Raw genomic sequence first — 26,100 nt, forward strand, 5'->3', positions numbered from 1 at the left:
ATCTTTTAAAATTTACATGACGTGTCTAATTTGTATATTTTAATTAAATGATAAAAATTATAATGTAAGTCTTGAATATACTGTATATAAGAAAATATTTTGTTTTTTTTTTAATTATTCCAGTATACAATATATTTTATACTTCTTTATGTCTTCTGATTTTATAGCATAAGGTGGCAAACTAAAAAGCGGCTAGCGTCTATAACAGCAAAGCGACAGCTGCTCCTAGACATTTCTAATCTAAGTTATCGATGTGTTGTCTATCTTACATGGACAGAGGATAATATACAGACAGAGGTGTTTCTTTCTGAAAATTTTCTCCTACACCAAGTCTAATTTCCTAATTAATTCATTATAAGAAAAGGGGAAGATAAACTTTTAGTTCGTTTGTTTCCTTTTTTAGAAATCTCAATTGTTATTTTCAGGTAATTTCTGTAAATCGTAACGCAAATATACAAAATACATAGATATTTATTTCATAACAAAAGTTTTTACAATAACCTATGATATATAAAAGCAGAGCTGGGCATTAACTCGTTAATCCGTTAATCGTTAATTAACGAAGTTAACATTTTCCTTAACGGATTAACTTTTAAGTTAAATTCAAAAAGTGTTAACGCTCTTGTTAACTTCCGTTAAATTTCACTTCCGTTAATTTAGTCCGTTAATTGTAACAAAAGACACTTATTGACGGGTTGTCATTTTATTTAAATTATGCATCAGGCTACATTCGTAAGTTCGGCTATGTTCGGGGACCGTCGGCGAGTCGAATGGTGACCGAGAACGAGAGAGAACGAGAACGAGCGAGTGTGATGCATGTTATACAATACACCGAGCGGCCGGGAAAGACGTGATCAAAAGAGTACCGCAGAATCCTTGTTAGAAAATAGTGACGATTTAACCAAACTTACCTCTATCAAATGTTGCGAACTTTAGGCGCTAGACACCTTCGAAGTTTTTAAATTATTTCACATTTACACAAATATCTCGAAAAGTCTATATTATATATATTTTTTTTTATAAGAGAAGGGGGAAAACGAGCAGCGGGAACACCAAGGTGTTCATCGACGCCCATGGACATCTGCAATACCAGAGGAATCGCAAATGCGTTGCCGGCCTTTGAGATGGTGATACGCTCGCTTCTTGAAGGACCCTAAGTCGTACTGGTTTGGAAATACCGCCGAGGACAGATCATTCCACAAAGCGGCCGTGCGCGGCAAGAAATTTCGCGAGAACCGCACTGTTGTGGAATGCCAGCCATCCAGATGGTATGGATGGTACCTGGCGGTCTGTCGGGTCGTCCGATGACGAAACTCGGCGGCAGGAATCGTTCCAAACAGTTCTTCGGAACACACCCCGTGATACAAACGATAAAAGATGCAGAGGGAACTGACGTCCCTCCGCAAGGCCAGAGTATCAAGCCGATCGGTAAGAGCTCGGTCGTTGACGATTCGAGTCGCTCTCCGTTGTATGCGGTCAAATGGAAGAAGCTGGTATTGGGGTGCTCCCGCCCAGAGGTGCGAGCAGTATTCCATGTGGGCCGGCTGGAAATACTGCTTCGCCCTACTGAGCACACCCAGCTTTTTGGCGGCCAGCTTGGCCTTGTCTTCCAAGTGACCGCGAAACTGAACGTCACTCGATATGTCAACGCCGAGAATACCGATACTGGCTGAGGCAATCAGGGGAGTGCCCTCAAAACGAAGATCTACGACAAAGGGTTGTTTTTTAGCGGTAATGGCGCACACTTGTGTCTTTTTGGGATTTGGGAATTCAACGAGATTTCGTCGACCCCAATCCGAAACTTCACCCAGTAGGGTCTCCAGTTCAGACACAAGTTTGGTCCGGTTCTCATCGGCAGTAGCCCGAGAAACATTGGCACGGGCCGTATACAGTGCGTCACACGTGCTATCGTCTGCATAACAATGAATGTTGCTAAATTGCAGCATATCATTGATATTCACATTAAAACTGGTTTTCATTTATTTAACATCACTTTTTTTTAGAACATGATTTTGTTATAAAACCAACATAAGGTACGAAAGTACTTTATTCTAAATACAATAATTGTACACTTATATATATAGATAAACACTGCGTTGAATTGCAATCAAAATAATCAAGTGTGCATAACTCTTCAACGTCGTAACTAAATTACAACTAAACTTTGTTGGCGACGAAAATGTTTATTTTAATATTGAAGTTTAAAGACAACAAAAAATATAAAAAAAAATCGTTTATGGTTCATTTGAAAAAGCGTACAAATAGGATTTTTTTGTCATTGCGTAGATAAGAAACAAACAATGAAAAATAAATTTAAAAATACGAAAGACGAAATGTGCACGCAATAAACGTTCCTCAAAAACAAAAGGGATTTAGGTGTTTATTACCGTCGTTTGTTTTTTTTGGGGCTTCTTCATAGTCAACGAAAAATAATTTTGCATTTTAAAAATATGAACAAAGGATCAAATGGACAGCCCGCACACAGAATGCGATAACGAACTCGATGGATTTATGGCCCCAACCCTTCTAATGGTCGGGGATGCACGTGCGCTGCGCAAAGACAATAGCGAAGATAATTTGTTTGTTTACAAAAAAAAAGTATACGACAAAACGAGAAAGAATGAGGAAAAAGATAAAATAATTATGTTAGTGAAATAATGTTAAATTGTGTTATACTAAAATTAATATATGAAATGTCGTCGGCACAAGTGACCTTTACAATAACATAAAAAACAATTTCAAGCAAAATGCACTGAAAAGTAACAAAATAATGTCATGAAAACCCTCTAAACTCTAAAGAAAGTTCTCTTCTTTCTTGTAACATTTAGTGTGTGTATAATTATTGTTATTTCGCAGTCGGTGTCGGCCGAAGTAAATAGGTGACATTTTATATTTGAGATGTATTAAACATACTTACGTTTATGTCCCTTCTTACTGCATTTTGTTTGAGATTTGAGATTGATATTCTTTTGAATATTACCATAATACGAGTATGTCTCACTGTTTAATAGAAAACTTGTGTTGTCTAAATTTAGTTAGTTCTCTAATTCCGTGAAGTTGGATGGTCGATAAAAAAATGACTGAAAAGGTCAATTGTCCATCATTGTCAGTGAAGTATATAAGTGTGTGTAACTAGTGCATGCTATGTCATTAATATCGTACAGGCAGTAGTACATCACCCCAATCGTCAAAATTTTATTTGAGTATATTATATAACTAAACTATAGATAGGATTAGCGCTCGCCCGAGATTTCGTAAGCGCAGTAAAAAAATAGCCTAAGTTCTATAGAAAGTCTTGACAAAATCAGTCCATATGATTCGGAGATTATTCGTATGGCCATTTCCCGCTTGCGCCCTATATTCGTAATATAAACCAAAATTAACTTTAACTGTTAACTTTAACTTGCGTTAAATTTTCTTAAATTAAACGCTTTAACGATTAACGAAGTTAAATTTTTATTTAACGAATTAACGATTAACGAAGTTAACTTTTTGATTAACTGTGCCCACCTATGTATAAAAGATCTTAATGTTTACAAAATATTTTTTTTGTTTTACTGCATGTCTAAAAATAAGACTAATTTTATACAATTAAACCTTGAGAGAAAGTGGATATAACTACAATACTTTAGCAATATACGAACATTAACAGCTAAACAATTTTAAAACTGCTAAAATTGTCATGATATGTTTTTATTCGTTTTCCTTTACATTCTTTCAATATTAAACACTTTAGTTTTAATTATGTAATATTTATATATGTATATTATGTATATATGTATATAATATAAAATGACTATCAGTCTTAAGTTATATATTCCAATACAATACAATTTGTAAGACACACAAGACTGAAATACAAGAGGACGAGTGACAAAAATTTTGCTCGTGTTAGCAATTATAAGACAATACCTCTACATATTCCTAATCTACATTATAAATTGACATGATAAATCATAATTTAAAGCTGTTAAGAGCTGGTGCCATCAACACTGCTGGTGCGAATAGTAAACGCTGGTGCCAACAGTAACAGTTATATACTGGTACCAACTACCGCAGGGGTGTCCTTGAAGCCGACCGTTGCGGTGTATAAAGAAGAACACCAACCACTCAGCCAATAGAGAATCAATCCCCAAAACAGACATCGGACGACCAGATCGACGAACCACATGCTGGAATAAAAACATTATGATTGATGTAATAATACTTTTTACAAGATTTATAAAAAAACTAGTGATTGTATCCCAATATAACAACAGGGGGATTTTAATTAGTTTCTTGCACTTTACATTGGCTAAGAATTACAAATTTAGGACCCAATACAATAGTTAATATAATTTTGTTTAAAGATTTGCTAAATAGTCTTTTCCAGGTCTTAAGAAATCTATACACTTAATTTAAAAATAACCTTCTTGAGTTCATGAGAATCAATTATAAATATTTTGATTATAAAACACTTTACTTAACCTATTAAGTTAGGTAAAATATCGACTTACATCTTCATGTGCCTTCGTGCAGCTGGAAGGGTATCGTCGTATTCTTTCAGGATATATTTACGAGCAGCTCTGATGCAATCTTCGAAATATTTCGATATATCGAGACCTGAAGATAACATTTTATAAACATTTATACGTACAAGAAACTAATGAGCCTGTACCGTTACAATAGTAAACCGAATTAAGTATTTTTTTGTGACTGAGTAGTCTATTGGCCTTGCACAGGCGTTTACAGCTTCACCGGGCTTGAGGTGGCCGTAGATGGCGCTTAGCCTAAACCTCGTTCAAGAGATACTAGGCTCGAGATCTCCCTCAGAAGCCTCGGCTCGGGTTGTTACTTCGTTATTATTACCGAATTAAGAATGGATGGATTTTATTAAAAGCATATAAGTAAGGAGGGAATTCAGATATGTATGGCAGAGTAGTTCTGTGCCAATAATGTGTAGGGGGAAAAAGGGAGAAAAATTATGTATTCTTACCGATAGCATCAACTTTGTAATCCCGTCTCTCTCTAGTGTTGAGTCTTTGTCGTACAGTTTGTGCGATATCAGACTTGAAGTCCCACTGGTTGTTGGTGTAGTACTCGAAGACATCGAAACCTTTGCTTATACGACGGTGCACGCGCATTAATCTGTGGTAAAAGCATTTTTTTTAATCTTAGCTCAATCCCCGGCTGTTTAACTAATTAGAACCTTGTCAAACGCAAATAATTTTATATAATAAAATAATAATACATCTTATTTATTATTTCAAATGAGTATTGGTTAATGAATAATTTAAAAGAGTTTTGTAAAAAATTTACATATTTAAAATTTCAATTTCAATTTCATGTTATACATATGTATGTATAACATTATACTCTTTTAAATACAAAAATAATTAACATATAAGACACCTAATTTCCATTTCCTTATGTTAGGACATTTGAAAGTCGTATTTAAAATGCAAACAATACTTTGACATGCATTCATTTAGAATAGCATTTAACGAATAAAAACAAAATAAAAGTAAGTGAATAATTAATTTTATACTACTGATTATGTAATAATTAAAGCACGTACACTGGTTTGTAACCAAGACAGAAGAGTAGTGTATCTAGAATTATCGCTGGTATCCAATGGAAGAACAGAACACAAATATTATGATATAGTCTGGAATGTTTCATAGAACCACCTGGGTACCTGAAAAATAACAAAATTTATTAGAAACTATAATTATGAAAATGTGAAATAAAAATATTTTTTTCCTTATTCGTTACTGACTTACATATAAAAAATTGTACATTTCAGTTTGTACGTACGTGTGAATTTGTATATTTATAACAACTATATTTGTCTATATAAATATTTATTTAATTCCTCCGAAATAGGGTTGACGACAGGCAGGCAGCCAGCCGTATAAACTTAAGCCAAAACTTTAAGGTTTATAAAACCTTGTGTGCGGACCCCACGTGAGTGGGAAAAGGCCAGGGAGATGATGATAAACATGTTTTTTACTGAGTGTTTCCCGTTAAGCCGATCAATCAGCGTAATGGGAATATTTTATTAAATCTATGGAATCAATCCGTCTAACAGGATAAATTTCCCATAGGGCCGATTGTGTCTATAAAATCAAAAAAAAATCCCATTACGCCGATTGGTAGATAAAGATTTTATTTGACAGTCTGATACAAGGTAGTAAATATCCCTTTTAGTTTAATATAAGAGTATTTAAAAATTCTTACAATGTAAAAATTACATTGCCTTGTGATATATTTCAGTTAATTTTGTAAGATGTTAAGAATTTATACTTACCATACTACACCGTTTAAAGGCACACGGTTCATTATTATATCTTTGCCCGCATTGATCATTTCCAGCCATGTAACTTTAATCTCGGCGGAAGATGTGAAGTTGACCACATTTGATTTTTTATCACTGCGAAATGGACACACACAATTGAAACAATTGAAAATTATATTTTTTTCTTAACTAGATACTGCGCAAACACTTAAACAAAAATATATTGTCTATAGTAAGTGTGGTAACAATTTGTTTACCAATGTTCCGTGAGTGTAAGGAAAAAGGTTTTGTGGATGTTTAAAAAACTTCATACGAGGAGTATTTTGTTATATTAAGTACTTTTTCAAAATATAAAATGAAATTTAAGCTCTATTTCTATACTACTAGAGTGTATATTTACCCGTAATGTAAGTAGTTCCATGCCATTATCATTATACCGTTTATAAAAACATCAACAGGCAGATAGTCAGCATAACTGTTGCTCTTACAATACATAGATCTGATAACGCCTTTGCCAGCACCTTGACAAACATACAACATGTTACACAATATGTTTCCACTGCAGATACACCTGCGTAATACATGTGTAATGTACAGAAAATGATATGTTTTATACAAGTGATTCAGTAGAATAAACTCAGTGATAAACAATAAACAAAATTTATGCTTTTTCGACGAAAAAAATATAGAAAACCAAGTTAGATCTTTCCTTCATCTAAATTCGAACTTAGGAAAATTATGAAAACATTTCACATTTTAATTAAGTTATGAAAAAATGTCTATCGACCATCATACCATATGTTCTTGGCTATTTACTCGTAACATAAATTAATATTAACACATATTTAAGAAAAAGTCCTGTTTTCACTTTTACGAAATACCAATCTCTTTAATTAACAGCGACTATGGCGTGATGGTGATTCGTATAGGCCAAGGTAAACGATTCGTTTCGTCATCAGTAACCGGTCTTATGAATTATGTAGTTCAGTCAATCTTACATCGTATATGTTTCTATAACTGTTGAATGTGCGGGATAACAATATGTAACAATACAAGTATCAATACAGTCGAAACGCACAGTAATACTCAGAGATTTAGAGTAGATTTGATGATTATTTACGTTTACATAAGTTCTGTATATATTATTTGGAATGTAATAGATATTTCATTTTTTTTTTGTAGCAAAAGGTGGCAAACGAGCGAAACCACTTGATTTGTCAATATAGCGAAGTGACCGTTGCCCATAGAAATCTGCATTTGCAGATGTCTATGGGCAACTAACTACCTTTAATCGATAAAGGAAGCCAGAAGGAAGATATTTTCCCCTCCTATGCCAAGTCCACCTACCCTTCCCTTATTCCTTATATCAAAAGTTTGGGAAAGGGAAGAAGACTAACATTATACTAAAGGTTCATTTTCAGCATTTCCCACTTACATTTCTTCCATTTTTTTTAATATTTCACAACAAAAACGTGTGTTTAATTTTTATATACATCAGAATATCACTGTTTAATTTTTAAATACATACTTTAAAAATATAAATAATGATAATTACCAATAAGAAGACCCGTAGGGCCGTTAATATTGTCAGTCCAACCTGGTACGGGCTCCTGCCAAATTGGTATCACTGTCAAAATTAAAATAAAAAACTTTAAATTGTCTTAAACGTACGACGAAACAAAACAATTGAATAGCATTATTCATATAATTTTACTAACCGTGGGTTTCTGAGATCAGAAACTCTATCATAATCTCTGACAAAGCAGATATAACAATATATTTTTTTCACCTTTCATTCACCTTAATAAGAACATAACATACACCTAACACATACACACACATACACACACATTACACTTTAACTCATAATAGCAAACCTCTGTAGAAAAATATAAACATTGTTATCATAACTAATTAAAATCATAAACACTTTGTAAAATTTGATTGTTCTATGTTTGATTTGAATGGTATATTTTGTGGTCTGCGGGGCGGGCGCCTGGTGATCCATCACACAGGGTATCACCCTAGTTTGGACACCAGTCCCTTACCCATAGGGAAAACAATAAAGCTATTTTATTATATTTATTTTATTATATTTATATTTATTTTAGACGAAGATTTTGATATCAGAGACCCACCGTAAATAATTTAAAGTAAGAAGATTAAAACTGGATATTCAATTTGATGAGATTTACCGATAGAAGGACGTAAGATGATAATAGGTATGTGCTCCATAGCTTCCACAGCTAAAGCTTCTCCCAACGCCTTTGTAAAGGCATACGAATTAGGTAGCTTACTCAGTAATCTGCAAAATAATAGTCAGTCGAATACGATTATCTATTTTTTAATTACTCAGAAATATGTAAATGATCAACAATATTGAAAGAAGAAAGAAAAACTTGACGACAAAAGTAATACTTTTAAAATTCGAATCTCGTAAAGTACTAAAGCTAGAATTACGATACAAAAAAGTTACTAACACACATATGAACAGCTATGTAGAAAGGCTATAAAACGTTTTTATTTTTGTAACTGATGCTTAAATAATTTAAGCTAAATTGGAGTTTAAATACACTACATCTTATTTTGTTTGGACGATGATTATATTAATTTAGATCTTAAGTTTCAGTGGTTTTGAATACGTTGCGTGTTTATTGAATGTTTATAGAATAGCAAGATAGTGCTTACTTTGGTGTTAGCAATGCTATGGACTCTTCGTCCATCCATTCCGCGATCTGTATGACCTTGTGGGGGTCAGCCGGCGGTGGGTAAGGCTTTTCTTCTAATAGCTTCTCGTGCAGATGACAATACGCTGTCGATACGTGGAAGAAGAGCTGTAAATAAGAGTTCAAACCTGAATAATAACATGACAGACTATGTGTTATGGGAACTGACCATCAACGGAAGTAGGATCAAATGTCGCCTTGGAGCATAGAGGAGATGCAGAGAGAGAAAACGAATAAGTAGTATGCAAAAAGATCAGTGCTCCATAATTTCAATCAACTCGTAATTTGTGCACAAAGTATTTTTTTGGTTATCTTCCGGTACCGATATATTATAGGCTGAGATCCTGGTACTCTTGTTGTTAACTTGAATATTAAACGTTACACATAGAAGTATGTTCCTAAACTTACCTTTAAGTTCTTACATTCCTTCGCTAGTTCCAATATCAATTTAGTTCCTCGGACGTTAAGTAAAACTGCTTTACGTAATTCTTCATCGAACCTGTAATAAATAACGTCACTAGATTAGTTTAATCAGTCATATTCAATGATATTATAAACACAATTCCAATGGTGTAAGTAAAAATAGACTGAAAAGAAACAACAATTTTATTACTAGATTATTCTGATCGTAATACTACACCTCTATATGTTACAAAAATTAATAACTTTGTCATCAATCGAGGAAACAGATTACAACTAAATATAGGACGGGATATTTGAGAGCAAAATTTTAGAAACTCTTCACAGCATGCCAATCTATGACCATTTTAAAGTAATACGTGATAAATAGTAGTACACTTGTACCTGATAGTAGCTGCAGCATGTATGATGAAGTTAACTTCCTGGATGATGAACTGCCTGTCACCATCGCTCAGGCCGAGGTCGGGCTCAATGACGTCACCGGTCACAATGTGCATCTTCTCCAAGAGTGGAACTACGCCTCCGCGTAGATTACGTACCTTTTCGAATAACTGTAACACACAGATAATTAAAATTAACATTAATTATAATTTAATATTGTGACCGAGCCTGACCTAGAATGTTCGCTTGGTATTGTTACTCAACATTGCCGTTAAAATTTAATGAAAGAATCAACAGTATGAACATTATTTACAAGCTGTACAGATTTTGATGTAATTTAGTTATTAAGTGCAAAAAATATCAGTGTTAAGAATAGCTACTATACTAATAGCTGCTATAAAAATAATAAAAGAAAAAAGGCAAAATTTCTGTTAAAAATAGCCTTCCATAGAATTTCAAATGTTGATAGAAAGTTCTTGTGGAGCCTAGCGAGCTACGCAGTAAATATCCTTGACTTAAATAATTCATTGCTAAGAGAAATCATCTTCATAATACTTCTGAGTATATAACTGATAGCGATATAAGTGTATATAAACATATATATACTTTAGTAAAATATGTAATTGAACACATATGTCATATGTTTTCGTCATGAAGTAGTAGAAATAAAACATTGCCTAACCGCGGCACCTTACGAAACGTTTAGGCATTTCGCCGCTGTGAAGAAATTGTACTACTGACGTGGGTAGGCAGTTGGTTTATGGCGTTTCCACTTATGATACATTCAAAAAAAAAATATTATCATCCTCATAGAAAACTATGTTTTTGAACAGTTTTTTTCTGTAGGGGAAAATCACTGTAAGAACAACAATCACATTGTTTCGACACTTGTATGTTGCAAAATTGAAAGTGCATTCAACTCTGTAATCGTTAATGTACGAATACTATTTTTTATATTTATATACATTAATAAAAAAATAAGTGTATGATTTATTATACGTTGCAATAGATTCAATATACTTTAATGTTCCGGGTTTTTATATTCTTGTTACAAGTTTTTAAAGATTTAATAAAGACGTTCATTTTAAAGTACTGTAATTTCATGATCGTGCGATCTTTTGAAATCGCACAAAAAAGTCGTGCGCATGTAAAAAATAATTTGCATAAATATTTAAACACAATTGTCACTAAGTTTTATGAGGTTAACAGAGGTTTAACAGACAGAATTTTTAATTTTCCACGGTCCTAGACTCTCCTAGGTTCTTGATAAATTGCGGATGTTTACTATTTTACTTTTACTATAAAATCAATTTAATGAATTTAAACGAATACATAAAATTGAAACTTTCGTGATTATTACGTGGTTTGAGCTAGCGATAGTTGCCACGGGTGAAAATTGTTACCACAATCCCGTTTCTAATGAACCTAATGTTCTTTAAAAAAAATCCTGTTTACAAAAGCATCACGCAAATGCGTTTTAATACAATACAAGCACGGTCTAATTCACGTGGTGAAGTATTTCCTTCCACAAATCCTCTCGCAATCACTTAACGCGTGTCTTCATTCGTCGCAACCATTCTCTACCTATAATGCAATGATGCTATGATTCAGCGACGATTCATTAAGCGTTTATGCATTCATTTTATTCCTATCGTTGCATTAAAATATTTGTAGGGTTGGCGACAGGCAGGCAGGCGGCCAGCCGTAAAAACTTAAGCCAAAACTTTAAGGTTTATAAAACGTTGTTTGCCGACCCCACTTGAGTGGCCAGGAAAAGGCCAGGGAGATGATGAATTGTGAAAGAATATCTAAGTTTTAAAGCCTTAATATTAATTGATGTAACAGTATTACGTAGTTGGGAATCCCCTCCGTAATAATGAGGCATAACAAATCATAAGCACAATTATTTTATTTAGTCGTTATGCATAAATACTAAGATAGTTTTTTAACAACAGTATATTATTAAAAGAATTTATTAAATATAGGGTCTAATCAGGAATATAAATCCTGGCCTAGACCCGCTCCAATCACCTCTTTCATCACATCGGTAGTTTTTTAATACCTAATTCACCTATTTTTTAATACCTTTCCATACATTAGAAGCTTTACGTTAAAGGTAACTAGGATTGCACTGCAACATCTCATCATGTCATTTCTCTAATTTTTTATGAATAAACTGAGACGACGTAAGATTTTCAAGAATGTTTCAGCAGTGAAAATTCACAATTGATGAATTACTGTCCTGTGATTTAGCGATAAAGCTTGTATAATAAAGTATACTGCTACAAAGTATAATTACTATCAGATGTAAATTAAATTTGTATTTACTCTAAAAACACTCAAAATAATATTTACATAATACTCACGTCATCATTGAGCATTTCTTCAAGTCGTTGTTTTGGTAATTTTCCCTTTTTTTCTCGCACGAACAGAATTATTTTTCCAATATCTGGACATTTTCTGAAAATAAAATTCTATGAATATTTGAATGAAATTAACAACAACAAAGATATATATTTAAAATAGTACAAAAACGTAAGATTTGAATACTTTTCTGTCCAAGTAATATCTTTACCGAGATTACTTACTAGGTATTGATTTAAGTTGTCAATAATATTAATTATGCACTACAATTGATTTGAACTTTGTGTACATTGACATAGAATTAACTTTCCATTGTTTCTTCCGTACTCGTCAACTTGTTGGCATGGCTCTCAAGGATATTATTTGCATAATGCTCACGACTATTATAAGAAAATCTCACTTTATTTCAGTTGCAGTAAATACCAAGTCATAAATACCAATATTAATTAATGATTTCTTATTATTACGCGATAAAACTACACCTTTTACGTATTTTATCTTGTTAATTTTATATTTCGAGTTGTCACACTTATGACCACAGACTGAAATGTCAAAATTGTTTAATTATAAATTACCCACAGAATTACCCATATTTTTTTAAAGTACCTACTTTTCAAATTACTTTTTTTTATTGTTAACTAATATAGGAATGACTAAAACACTCACGTACATATGTCCGGTGTCGGCACCGACTAGTTAATGATAATGTCTCACGAAAGTTTGAATAATTTAATACTTTTTAGTGTTTTTTCAATGCATAACTTATCTCTTTTTGTATTGTAACTTAAATACATTATTGATGCAGTTAATATACAAAGTTGCTAAGATTGAGAAAGTATTATGACTATAAAAATGTTACTCGCGTGAAGTGCGTTTCGTTTTATGATTACTATTTGCATCTTATCCTAGTCTTATATTTATAACTGATCTACATACTGTTAATAATTATTTGTAAAAGACCATATTAAAGCCGAAGGATGAACAAAAGCACAGTCGAGGATGTTTATTTCCTACCTAATTGATTGAAATATCTGTGACGCTCTCGTCACAGATATTTCAATCAATTGTGCTAAGTGGTTTAGTGGGAAGCGAATTTACTTCTTTAACTGTACCTGAGCAACTTCTCAACAAGAACTTTCCCCATGAAGCCAGTGCCTCCAGTGATGAAGACGTTCATGCCGCTGAAAGTTTCAGCGAGCCGGTCCGGCATCGCTTCCACCTCGGTCTCCGTAAAGCCTTCTGAAGACATCTTGAAGGCTGAAAATTAAATAGCAAGTCAAGTAAATTAGCAATCCGTAACTTTAAATTTCAAACTACAGTCGAACCTGGATAATCGAGGGACCAAGGTACTACGATATTTTTTTCGCTTATTATTATTTCTCTTATGCCAGTTTCTCGCTTATGGAGTGCGACCGTCGGTACTATACAATGACTCTCGCTTATTGAGGTTTCTTGCTTTACTAAGTAATACGAAGTGGGTGCCAAAATTTTATACTCGAAATATCTGTCAAGTTTTAACTATACATATCACACGAATAAATACACGCAGCTGCAGAGTTGTGGAAAACTACACAATCTATACTTAACTAACACCTTTTTATACAATTTAAATAAGATTCATTTGTTTCATATAAACTACATGTTCATGTAATAAAAAAACTAGCTTAATATATATTAATACAAAATCTAACAAAAACACCGTATTAATGTGGATATAATGATGAGTATCACATTGAAATATTTGCATACAATGAACACTAATTTTGCTGTGGAATCTCATGTAATTTGGTAATAAACTAAATAGGTTTTTGTAAATGGCTTTTGTTTTTACTGTGTAAGAACGTGAAGATGTTATTTTTATTCTCGATTTAATAATAACATTTCCGCGTTTATCCTACTACCTAATATTATAAATGCGAATGTTTAGATGGATGGATGGACGTTTGTTTGAAGGTATCTCAGAACGGCTCAATGGATCTCGATGAAATTTGATATAGATGTAGATCATAGTCTGAAAGAACACGTAGGCTAATTATTATATTTTTTTCTAATTCCGCGCGGACGGAGTCGCGGGCAAAAGCTAGTAACTTCATAATGTAAGATGATATTTCCATTTTTAACTTTAAAATCTATATATATAAAAGAAAGTCGTGTTAGTTACACTATTTATAACTCAAGAACGGCTGAATCGATTTGACTGAAAATTGGTGGGCAGGTAGCTTAGAACCAGGAAAAGGACATAGGATAATTTTTACCCCGTTTTCTATTTTTTATTCCGCGCGGACGGAGGCGCGGGTAAAAGCTAGTCCTATAATTTTTTTTAATTCTTTTCAAGTAATTCAACATCAGGAAAAGACGGAGCCAAGGCCCACTTCGGGTCACTGCGTTACCCTAGTTAGTTGGAACTTTGAAAAACGTCTTTTAAATACTCGCCTGTGTACAAATATATTTTTATAAATTTTGCACTGAGATTTCTGTTAGTAAATATCAAACAATGCTACGTAATTTGTGTAAAATTTCTTTATGCAATATTTGGACTGTGCTTGAATCTACAATATTATGACCGTCAAATATTATCAAACAAAAATTCCTATTCGCGTGTAATTGGTCAAATATTAGCTTTACCTATAAAAAAGTTAGTGACGGAATTGAAAGTATTAATAGAGTCCATCGTAATCTTGCTGATGCAACAACCGTTTTAAAATATTAGGGGCAATTGATTAGTCAAGACGGCATACCATAGACGTACACTTTTTACTTTTTTTTTACCACACCAGTTTCTGCGTTAGTATCTATCTCTCTAACTAGTTAATTTACCACACTGTGGTGGGGTCAGCTTTCCTTGTTAGTCTCTTCTATTTCGCTTTGTCCTCGACTGCCAATTTTATACAAGCTCGTTTTTCCACCTTTTTTCCACATTTTTCCACCTTTTTTGGAGTCGACCCCTATTTTTGCTATACCTCCAACCACTAGAGGACAGGGAGCATACCCACTAAACTCTAAACCCCTTTGGTTCCTCTGGTTCTTGCGCATGGTGGTGGTGGTACGGGGTTACAGGTAGATCCCTAGTCGCAATTCACGTAATCTTTTTTATTCGTATTCTTCCCCGGTGTGTGTACTTCCCGGTGGTATATTTTATAATATATCATTAAGTCTGTATTTATAGGATTTTGATTTCAAAGGATTGTAACTCCCTGTTGCCCAAACGTTGTTGTAATTTAGCTTCGCACGTTTCAACAGTATTAGTCTATATAACAAATAGAGCGAATCTTTCACTGATGTACTACACCTAGAGACCGTGAACCACACAAATAACGCAAAAATTATATAACCATTTTTTGGAACTCGTACTGGTAAAAACATTACAAATTGATAAAAACAAATCTTTGTACCTGCTCGCATATAAATGAGTTATCTTTGTTCCTTTGTTTGTTGTACCTTTGTATTAGATGACCCTTGACGTCATTAGACTTAGGTTTGATGTTATCGTGGTCCAGTAATAAACTTTGTATAACCCGCAACAAATACAATGTTATTAGCTAAATTCAAAATACAAATAGGTACTTCCTTCTTAACCATTTCATCTATTCCTTAATCATCATCCTACATTTAGTTTTAAGATCTCCTTATTATATGCTATACTTTCATTCTAATAACATGTCCACAACAAACAACAACGTTTTGTGGGATTCGGCTAGTGCGCACACTAACAGGTAACGCATGTAGCAAAGAACTGCTCAGACCTTGACATTATGTTTGTTGAAACTGATTGCGACATTTTTTTCTTCATATCATGTCACAGCGTCGAGATTTTAAGATTACGCAAAACTTCTGTCGGACAAGAAATTAACAAGCTATGATACACCGTATGTGTTGTATCTATTCTTTTCATCTAAGTCATTGCATAGTCTATTAAATGTCACCTTTAAATGTCCTTCGCAGCCGTTACAAGCTTTGCCTAACTGAAGGCTTTATTTGTACGCTTACCGTGGGTTTCTGACACCAAAATATCTTTGTAAAACATATCGTAATCCCTTTCATTATCTAAGACAGAAATAACAATATGTTTTAAACGGAGATTTTGGTGTCAGAAACCAATGGTTTTTTTTACTTCCTAACTTGATTTCTTCTGGCGAGTTAGAATACATAACAAATGCAGCAGTTTTTTTTTTTGAAATGCACACTTGTCTCATTGTAGGATTATTGGTACTGTTACTCGAGTAATTTAAATAGTGAAGAATAGTAGCAATACTATTCTTTAAATAATTTCTAGAAAGCTATTACATCAACCTTAAACGCACTAAAATCACAATCCTAGATCCTCCACTGTTACAAGCCGGGTCTTGCACTTTAGAAGATACTAGCTTTTACCCGCGACTCCGTCCGCGCGGAATAAAAAAATGCACACAAGATAAAAAAGATCCTATGTCCGTCTCCTAGTTCTAAGCTACCTCCCCATCAATTTTCAGCTAAATCAATTCGACCGATCTTGAGTTATAAATAGTGTAACTAACACGACTTTCTTTTATATACAGTATAACCCGTTTAATACGATCACGCTTAATACGATTTCTCGCATAATACGCCGCTTTACGCCAGTCCCTGCAACTTGAGACATATTCTCATACATTTCTTAACGCTTAATACGATTCGTCATCCCGGTTAATACGCCCTCGCTCAGGCCATACGCCCGCACTCGAGGCCAGCCGAGACCGCTCTAACGGCGAGGATGAGCCGTCGTGTTGGAAGAAGAAGAACCCCATGTACTGCACGGTTTTCCTGGATATTCTTCCATTGACGACAATGTAGCACCGTACGAAATTCAATAAATTGAAGATCTTATTGAGAATGTGAATAACACACAAATCGAGGCCTATATAAGTGATAATGATGAAGACGAAAATGAGTTGACTCCGGTTTTATCAAACGCCCGGGCATTATCAGCTGTTAATGATTTAAGATGCTATGTTGCTTCTTTGGATCAAAGTGAAGACGCACTGCAAAAGTTGCATTATGTTGCAAATCTTTTAATTGCTAATGCATCAAAATCTTTCTGTCAAACCAAAATAAGTGATTATTTTAAATACAATATGTATTGTAATATGTAATGTATTGAATGTACATAATTTAAAATAATAAGAACAAAATACATAATAATATGTAGTAAGTTTGTTTATTTTCCCTATCCCGCATAATACGCTTTCTCGCTTAAGACGCGTTTTAGGTGGGGTCCCTGAGAAATCGTATTAAGCGGGTTTTACTGTATATAGATTTTGTTTTTTAACATCCTGAAATAGAACACGGACTTTTTTCCTAATATATTTTTTTGAATCTTCTACTAGGAAGTAGAGACTGAGAGATAGGGAAAGAGAAACAAAACAAAGGAAAAATAAACAAACTATTAAATTGTTTATTTAGTACGCTCATCACGAATTCTTTGAAATGATAATACACATCCATACCAAGACTTCCGCAACCTTGGCTCCACGGTGACCCGAATTACCAACAGTTAATACTCGCAAAACCGAGCCATATTATATAAAAATTGGTACTTAAACTTATATACAAACTATTTCTATTAATATATAAATTATATTGGGTTGGCAACTAAGTAATTGCGGATTTCACTCATACATGGCTTAAGTTGAATTTTTAGGTTTGTAGACGTAGTACAAATGTAAAACACATTTTGTTATTTAATAGTTGGCAATTCAGCTGTCAATCAGTAAAAAAAGTTTTTTGATCGGTTGCGTAGTTTTCGCTTGGTCTTCATTGAAAAAGGGAAAATCAACAGGGACGTTTAATCATATTTTGTTTTTTTATTTCCGCAAGGGGAAAAACTAATTGCAAGCTCATAAAAAGTTATGTGCTGTTTATGGTGACGAAGCCTTAAAAGAACGGCAGTGTCAAAATTGACTTGCCAAATTTCGTTCTGGTGATTTTTCACTCAAAGATGATAAACGCGCTGATCGTCCAGTTGAAGTTGATGACGCCCTAATCAAAGCAATAATCGATTCGGATCGTCACAGTACAACACGTGAGATTGCAGAGAAGCATCATGTATCACATACATGCATTGAAAATCACTTAAAACAACTTGGCTATGTTCAAAAACTTGATACATGGGTTCCTCTACATTGAACAATTAACGAAATTAATCAATGCAGTTGAAGAAAAGCGGCCCGTCTTGGCAAATCGAAAAAGTGTTGTATTCCATCATGACAATGCAAGACCACACACATCTTTGGTTACTCGGCAAAAATTATTGGAGCTTGGTTGGGATGTTTTGCCACATCCACCATATAGTCCTGACCTTGCACCATCGGATTACTTTTTGTTTCGATCTTTACAAAACTCCTGGAATGGTTAAAATTTCAATAATGATGATGAAGTCAAATCGTACCTGATTCAGTTTTTTGCTAATAAAAACCAGAAGTTTTATGAACGTGGGATTATGATGCTGCCTGAAAGATGTCAAAAGGTCATTGATGAAAATGGGTAATACATTACGGAATAAAGTTATTTAGTTCCATGAAAAAATTGTCTTTGATTTTTTATAAAAAATCCGCAATCACTTAGTTGCCAACCTATTAGAATATTTAAAGTTTGATATTCAGAATTTTTTGTCTTGTCTTGTTTGAGTTGTTTATTTTCGATGTTACCGACAAAAACCGGTGAATTTTTTAATGCTTGTTTACTAGATTTCAGATTTTAAATGTTAAAAGGTCAAATCTAAATAATGGGCTTTGATTTCGACTTATAACTCTATTTCGATGAATCTCTAGACTCCATATTATTACTTAGGTGTTTGTTAAAAAAAATGTATTGACTTCATATATGATATTTAAATTCTAAACACGCAAGAAATAGCAGCAAATCAGATTGTATAATTTGTCGATTGGTTCTTTCTCGGTCTATTTACCCAATAAATTAAATTGCAAAATTTTAACTGGTCAGAGTTATGTATCATGCATTCCAGCATTTGGAGCATCATCATTACATAAGGTTTTATTTAATAAAAATAAAAAAATATATTACCGTTATAATTATTTATATACTTATATGACCTATTCTTTAATGAAGTGCTAGCACATAAGGAAAAAAGAACGTCGAGGAATAGCGTATTTTTAAAAATGTTAATAAAAACAAAAGCTGTACTCACCTGCTAGGTCGATTAATCTATAGACACGTTTAACTGGACTGCAAGGAAAATCTGAACTGAGTGGGCCATAGCGCGCGTATTGCAAAACATTGCTTTTGCAAGGTTTGGTAACTTGACTCGAATCAACGTATTTACTTGCGCGCAGCCGTGCTGTTAACCGGAGGTGTTTGCTTGCGTTTTGCAGATTTTATCATCATCTCACTGTCGAAATAATTCTAAGGTTAAGGCGAAATAGGTAAGTAGGACAAAAATGTGTTCAAACATTTTTTGTAACACCTATTAAAGTTAGACAGGAGGGTCATTAGAAACTGTACCTACACCTTTCAAAATTTGTTAACCATTTATAAGCCAAATAATAACGTTTAATAAACATGATGTAATAAAAGACAGGTGATTAATATTTAAAAATCAGTAAGCTCGATTCCTGCGCACCTAACTCAACCCATAGAAGAACGGCAGTTCACTCAACAAAATCGGTTCATCAGTTTTGCCTGGTTTACATTACAATTACAATAGGACAGTGCTCAATATCTGCGCTGGCATACTGACTGGCTGACTTAATGTAAACACTAATTGGTGTACCAATTAGGTACCAGTGACAGTCTGCGCTACTATCCTACTGTACTGACATCATGTAAACATCATTTACCCTACCCAAGGTCACAATACACACAAACCCAAGTGTACATGCCCCCTCTATTACCCCTTTATCTACCAGGAATACATACACATAGAATATGTTATTTCAATTTCCTTGAATACAAATCCATCGTTGATATTTTGTCTCAACATCGCAGTCTCAAGTCGTAAATATAAATCTGCAAAAAATATACGTTGTCGGCAAGAATAGCGCATTTCAAAGTAGCTTCTAAGAATACAACATAAAAACGGAACAATCGATTATTACGCGTCGACAATGTTCACAAACTGTGTATTGTCATTGTGTAAATTTGTCTTACGAGTTAAAGAAATATTGTTTTGAAAATTCTTCTTCAAATATTTATCAGAGACATTTTGTTTCCACATAAGTAAAAATTTACTATACAAATAACGCCTGTACCGTAGAAGACAGAAATCAAGTATTTTTCTTCATCCAAATTCATACATGCTTACTATTCAATTACTAATTATGTAGCCAAACGGTTATAAAAAATATAAATCTTACTAATATTATAAATCCAATTGTTTTGATGTATGGATGGATGTTTGTTAGAAGGTATCTTTAGAACGGCTGCATGGATCTCGCCGAAATTTGGCATACACGAACGTAGCCTAACTCATAGACTACTAATTACGTTTTTTTTTAATCCGCACGGTCGACAGGCCACGGGCAACAGATAATAAAAAAAAAATCAAAAATTAAATATAATTTATTCAGATATTTAAACAACGAGATGAGATCTTCCCACGGTGCGGGATCTAAGCGACTTTTTTTAAATAATTCACATGATTAATTGCTTTTATTTATATATAACTTTGCTATATAATATATCAATTATGAGCTATTTTCTTCGTTCCATACAAAAGGTTCCAATCTTTTGTTCTCAGGAAGTAAAAGATTCAATTCTTCAATATCTTGTAATGACTGTAAAGAAAAATGTATCATTAATTTTTTTTGAAGTTTTAAAAACATACATATGTAAAATATAGTATGTTCTAAAATGAGCCAAATTTTCATCTACTGTTAATTTTTTCGGGTTCACATTTTGTTAACTGTAAAATTTAATAGCAATGGAAACTTTTCTCCAATAAATTCCCATCTTTTTTCACACAAGTAAGTTTAGACCAACACTTTAAACAGTAAAAAGTAACAATTTAAAACATGTATATTAATTAGAATGATCTAGATAACTGACCTGGTTGACCAGAGACCTGCATCTAGATAAATGGTGTGCCACCTCCCGTACCCGTGACAGGCGCTCTGCATGCCGCGCGTTCGCTCTCTGTCTCTCCACTAACAATGAATAGAGACGGGAGATCTCCGCATCGATCTATTCAAATTAATTTTTAAATTACATAAACACCCTATATTTTTCTATTATATGCAGTGTTCTTAAAAGTTCTAAATAATTAATATACACGAGTTAAGGGATGTTTGCAATTTAAATAAATTATTATTTAATATTTTTATTTCGTACTTTATTTATCGCGCACTAATTTAAAATAAGTTATATACCACAGATAATGGTCTAGTTTATGGATCCCCAAACTATTTTGGACAAGTGACCCCCTTTTCCAAAATGAACCATTACCTAAGACTCCCACATGGCCAAATTACCTTCTTTTAAGATCAATTTTTTTTTTCATTCTGACTTAGGTCAATAGAAGAAAACAGAGTGAGAATTAGCAATGTTTAAGTTGGACTTTGGGAAATCCTGGTCTAGTTAAATTGACTTTAAATATATCTAATGATTTGGTAGTGTATATATACATACCTCTTTTACTTTAGTGACGAGTGTGACTTGATCTGCTGCTATGGGCTGTGCGCAGGCAGACAGATGTGCTTGCAGACGGGTCGTCATACGAACCCATGGTCTATAATCTAATCCTAACATAAACATGTTGTGGTTTTATGTAAATTAAATCACGAATCAGTGGCACGGAACATTTTAATTACTTTAAAAAAAACTTTACATTATTATATTATTAAACATAGTATAAAAGCAAAAATTATTTGCAGAATAAATATGACTTAAATATCCTACTCACCAGCTATCACCTCTGGATCACGAGCACCGGGCAAACCTAGAGTACCCCTCATGATTGGGAGGAATGTAGGGATTTCCTAAAAATATAAATTTATTAAACATAGAGGCACTATATTTATGTGACTACTAGTAATGTATTTGAAAGTTGAAGTTCATTACATACATTCCGAGCTAGGGACTTGAGCCTACCCTATGTTAGGGGGGACTAGGCTTAGTCCACACTACCGTGAGTAGGTTCACTAGATACATTTAACAATGAAATGGTGTTAACAAAATACCTGTAATCTTTGTATATCTTCATCCAACTGTGTATCAGATGCAGGTTTGACAACAACAATATCACGGGCGCGTTTGTTTTTCCGCGCTTGGAGACTCATCTGGCGCCGCTGGAGAAGAGACTTTTTATTCTCTGCCATTCGTTGATTCTTTGATGAGTGCTTTGGTGAATCTGTTAAATTAAATATAACGGTTATATAAATTTACTAGCTGTTGTCTGCGACTCCGTCCGTGCGGAATTAAAAAAAAAAACATAATGAGTAGCCTATGTGTTCTTCCAGACTATGATCTACTAATATCAGTAACATAAGTACTATTGGTTATTTTAAATTAATATTTTCAGTCCCTTTAATCTGTAGAGAAAAGAGTTACATCCATAGGTGGGCACAGTTAATCAAAAAGTTAACTTCGTTAATCGTTAATTCGTTAAATAAAAATTTAACTTCGTTAATCGTTAAAGCGTTTAATTTACGAAAATTTAACGCAAGTTAAAGTTAACAGTTAAAGTTAATTTTTGTTTATATTACGAGTATAAGGCGCAAGCGGGAAATGGCCATATGAATAATCTCCGAATCGTATGGACCTATTTTGTCGAGACTTTCAATAGAACTTAGGCTATTTTTTTACTGCGCTTACGAAATCTCGGGCGATCGCTAATCCTATCTATAGTTTAGTTATATAATATACTAAAATATAATTTAGACAATTGGAGCGATGTACTAATGCCTGTACCATAATAATGACATAGCATGCACTAGTTACACACACTTATATACTACACTGACAATGATGGACAATTGACTTTTTCAGTCAATTTTTTTATCGACAATTCGACGTCACGGAATTAGAGAGCTAACTAAATTTAGACAACATAAATTTTCTATTAAACAGTAAGACATGTGATAATATTCAAAAGAAAACAATCAAAACTTTTGTGCAGTATTTACATTTATCTGTTACTATTTGCACCCGGATATTCATTTGCTCATACTCCAACAACTGAACATTTAATTTTATGTATAATTTGGTAATATTTTTTATTTTATTTTAGCTAAGGGCCCACGAACAGACTTATCATTTTTCACGTACTTTTTATTAATTAATATAGATTTATTAATAAAACTTCTAACATCAGAGGAAACTTATTATAACATTGATAAATAAACTATAAAACCAATCCAGTGATACATCTCAACGCATCAAACTATACAACTGAGATGCCTTCGATAACTTCTATCATCTAATGATCTATCGTCCGATCTATTGTTATATGTTAAATCAAGTTAAATTACTCTCAGTGTATTGAGCATAAGTTACACGACATAACGAAAACAACCGATCGCGGGTGATGTCTTCTCCTTTTCTTATCACCTATAAAATCGTTATAGTTAATTAGTAAGAATATGTTTTGAATTATTTTCAACGACATTCGATTAATTTAAAAGTAAACTTTCGATATACGTAAATAATCGATGTCTTTTTCTAAAGGTCACTTGTGGCGAAATTTCATTTATTAAATTTAGTATAACACAGTTTAACATTATTTCACTAACATAATTATTTTATCTTTTTCCTCATTCTTTCTCGTTTTGTCGTATACTTTTTTTTGTAAACAAACAAATTATCTTCGCTATTGTCTTTGCGCAGCGCACGTGCATCCCCGACCATTAGAAGGGTTGGGGCCATAAATCCATTGAGTTCGTTATCGCATTCTCTGTGCGGCTGTCCATTTGATCCTTTGTTCATATTTTTGTTGTTGTTAAAATTATTTTTCGTAGAATATGAAGAAGCCCCAAAAAAACAAACGACGGTAATAAACACCTAAATCCCTTTTGTTTTTGAGGAACGTTTATTGCGTGCACATTTCGTCTTTCGAATTTTTAAATTTATTTTTCATTGTTTGTTTCTTATCTACGCAATGACAAAAAAATCCTATTTGTACGCTTTTTCAAATGAACCATAAACTATTTTTTTATGTTTTTTGTTGTCTTTAAACTCCAACATTAAAATAAACATTTTTGTCTGCAACAAAGTTTAGTTGTATTTTAGGTACGACGTTGAAGAGTAATGCACACTCGATTATTTTGATTGCTATTCAACGCAGAGTTTATCTTTTTTAATCGATTTTGCGTCTCACGTATAACAATTATTGTATTAAGAGTAAAGTGTTTTCGAACCTTATGTTGATTTTATAACAAAGTCTTGTTCTAAAAAAGTGATGTTAAATAAATGAAAACCAGTTTTAATGTGAATAAAATGTAATAGACTTTTCGAGATATTTGTGTAAATGTGAAATAATTATTAAACTTTGAAGGTGTCTAGCGCCTAAACTTCGCAATGTTTGATAGAGGTAAGTTTGTTTAAATCGTCACTATTTTCTAACAAGGATTCTGTAGTACTCTTTTGATCACGTCTATCCCGGCCGCTCGGTGTATTGTATAACATGCATCACACTCGCTCGTTCTCGTTCTCTCTCGTTCTCGTTCACCATTCGACTCGCCGACGATCCCCGAACATAGCCGAACTTACGAATGTAGCCTGTTGCATAATTTAAATAAAATGACAACACGTCAATAAGTGTCTATTGTAACAATTAACGGACTAAATTAACGGAAGTAGAATTTAACGGAAGTTAACAAGAGCGTTAACACTTTTTGAATTTAACTTAAAAGTTAATCCGTTAAGGAAAATGTTAACTTCGTTAATTAACGATTAACGGATTAACGAGTTAATGCCCACCTTTGGTTACATCAGTAATGAAAATATTGACTCATGCTATGAAGAGTTACATTTCTTATTATGATCCCTTTAGAGCTGTAACTGTTTTCATTAAATAGATCTATATGCTTATGTAGTTATTAAATAAATACCTCCAATAGGACGATCAACAGTATATGATATATATGGTAACTCAGAGTCTGAACATATGCTGGCTCCGGGAGAGTTATTACCACTGGTTGTTGCATCACCGCTTCTATGAGAATCTGTAAGAAACAGAACTTATAACATTAGAATGTACGTATGTAAACATACTAAGAACGTAAGAAGTAAAACATTATTTAAATCACAAAAATTTTAACTCATTTACACTTAACATCAGGTGGGATTGCCATCAAGCTAGTTTGTTAAAAAAAGACAGTTAAACATGTAGAAACTGTTTATTGCAATGGCCTTTGCAGATTTCTAAGGGCAGGGATACTCAGAGAGATATCAGATGGCTTCTTGCTTGTTTACCACTGTGTACTATAACAAAGACGCACATAGATTTCGGTAATTAATAAAATTAATATCACCTGGTACATTTGTGCCAGCTATCGTGTAGCCTCGTCTAACAGGTGGGGCCCTTTGTGCCTGATTCTTAGGAGGCATGGACTGCTCAGAGCCCATTTTGAACTATCTGTGAATATGCATTTCTTTAATATCTGTAACATCTGTAAAACTCAATGTTTTTTGTGAAATATAGTTAAAAGAATGCATTAGATAAAATATTATGAGCTTCGTAAAGTTTTAAAACATAAATGTCACATATATACCTAATATGTAAATGGTACGAAAATTATAATCTCCGTCCTTAATTTGAGTTTTTAACGGTTCAAATTATAAGAACAAAGATAATTTAGGAAACATTTATTGATATTGATAAAATATTGACAATAACAATGACAAGAGTGACATAACTGACAGTTATGCTTACAATTGACAATTGTTCTTTCCGTCAGTTTGCAGGCAAACAACAAACATATGGTTCTAAAATCACAAAAATTAATTTGTAAACTGATGAGAAAG

General features: G+C 33.3%; 2 protein-coding genes across 2 annotated transcripts; both read right to left on the reverse strand.

Moving 5' to 3' along the window:
• Positions 1 to 3,781: 3,781 nt before the first annotated feature.
• Positions 3,782 to 19,414, reverse strand: LOC106721290 (fatty acyl-CoA reductase 1). The gene is given in 15 exon segments (XM_014516207.2): positions 3,782 to 4,117; positions 4,120 to 4,172; positions 4,497 to 4,602; positions 4,976 to 5,127; positions 5,558 to 5,677; positions 6,290 to 6,412; positions 6,678 to 6,798; positions 7,833 to 7,904; positions 8,473 to 8,582; positions 8,966 to 9,111; positions 9,412 to 9,502; positions 9,808 to 9,974; positions 12,171 to 12,264; positions 13,281 to 13,425; positions 19,331 to 19,414. Coding segments are annotated over 14 exon segments (1,623 nt in total). The 5' UTR covers positions 13,418 to 13,425; positions 19,331 to 19,414; the 3' UTR covers positions 3,782 to 3,986.
• A 1,378-nt stretch (positions 19,415 to 20,792) lies between these two features.
• LOC106721288 (BLOC-1-related complex subunit 5) lies at positions 20,793 to 25,970 on the reverse strand. Its single transcript, XM_014516205.2, has 8 exons — positions 25,848 to 25,970; positions 25,608 to 25,711; positions 25,185 to 25,298; positions 22,317 to 22,486; positions 22,040 to 22,115; positions 21,766 to 21,878; positions 21,187 to 21,321; positions 20,793 to 20,915 (listed from the first exon to the last, which is right to left on the reverse strand). The coding sequence occupies exons 2-8, from the start codon at positions 25,699 to 25,701 to the stop codon at positions 20,826 to 20,828; spliced, it is 792 nt and encodes a 263-aa protein (XP_014371691.1). The 5' UTR covers positions 25,702 to 25,711; positions 25,848 to 25,970; the 3' UTR covers positions 20,793 to 20,825.
• Between the last annotated feature and the right edge of the window lie 130 nt (positions 25,971 to 26,100).

This window comes from Papilio machaon, chromosome 19, assembly GCF_912999745.1.
Source record: "Papilio machaon chromosome 19, ilPapMach1.1, whole genome shotgun sequence".
Taxonomy (NCBI): domain Eukaryota; kingdom Metazoa; phylum Arthropoda; class Insecta; order Lepidoptera; family Papilionidae; genus Papilio; species Papilio machaon.

Excerpts from the sequence above, each read along its gene's own strand:
- LOC106721288 (XM_014516205.2), bottom strand. The coding sequence starts at position 25,701 with ATGGGCTCTGAGCAGTCCATGCCTCCTAAGAATCAGGCACAAAGGGCC. Across the intron at positions 22,116-22,316 it reads AAGATATACAAAGATTACAG|GAAATCCCTACATTCCTCCC; the intron begins GTATTTTGTTAA and ends TTATATTTTTAG. Across the intron at positions 21,879-22,039 it reads TGATCCAGAGGTGATAGCTG|GATTAGATTATAGACCATGG; the intron begins GTGAGTAGGATA and ends TGTTTATGTTAG.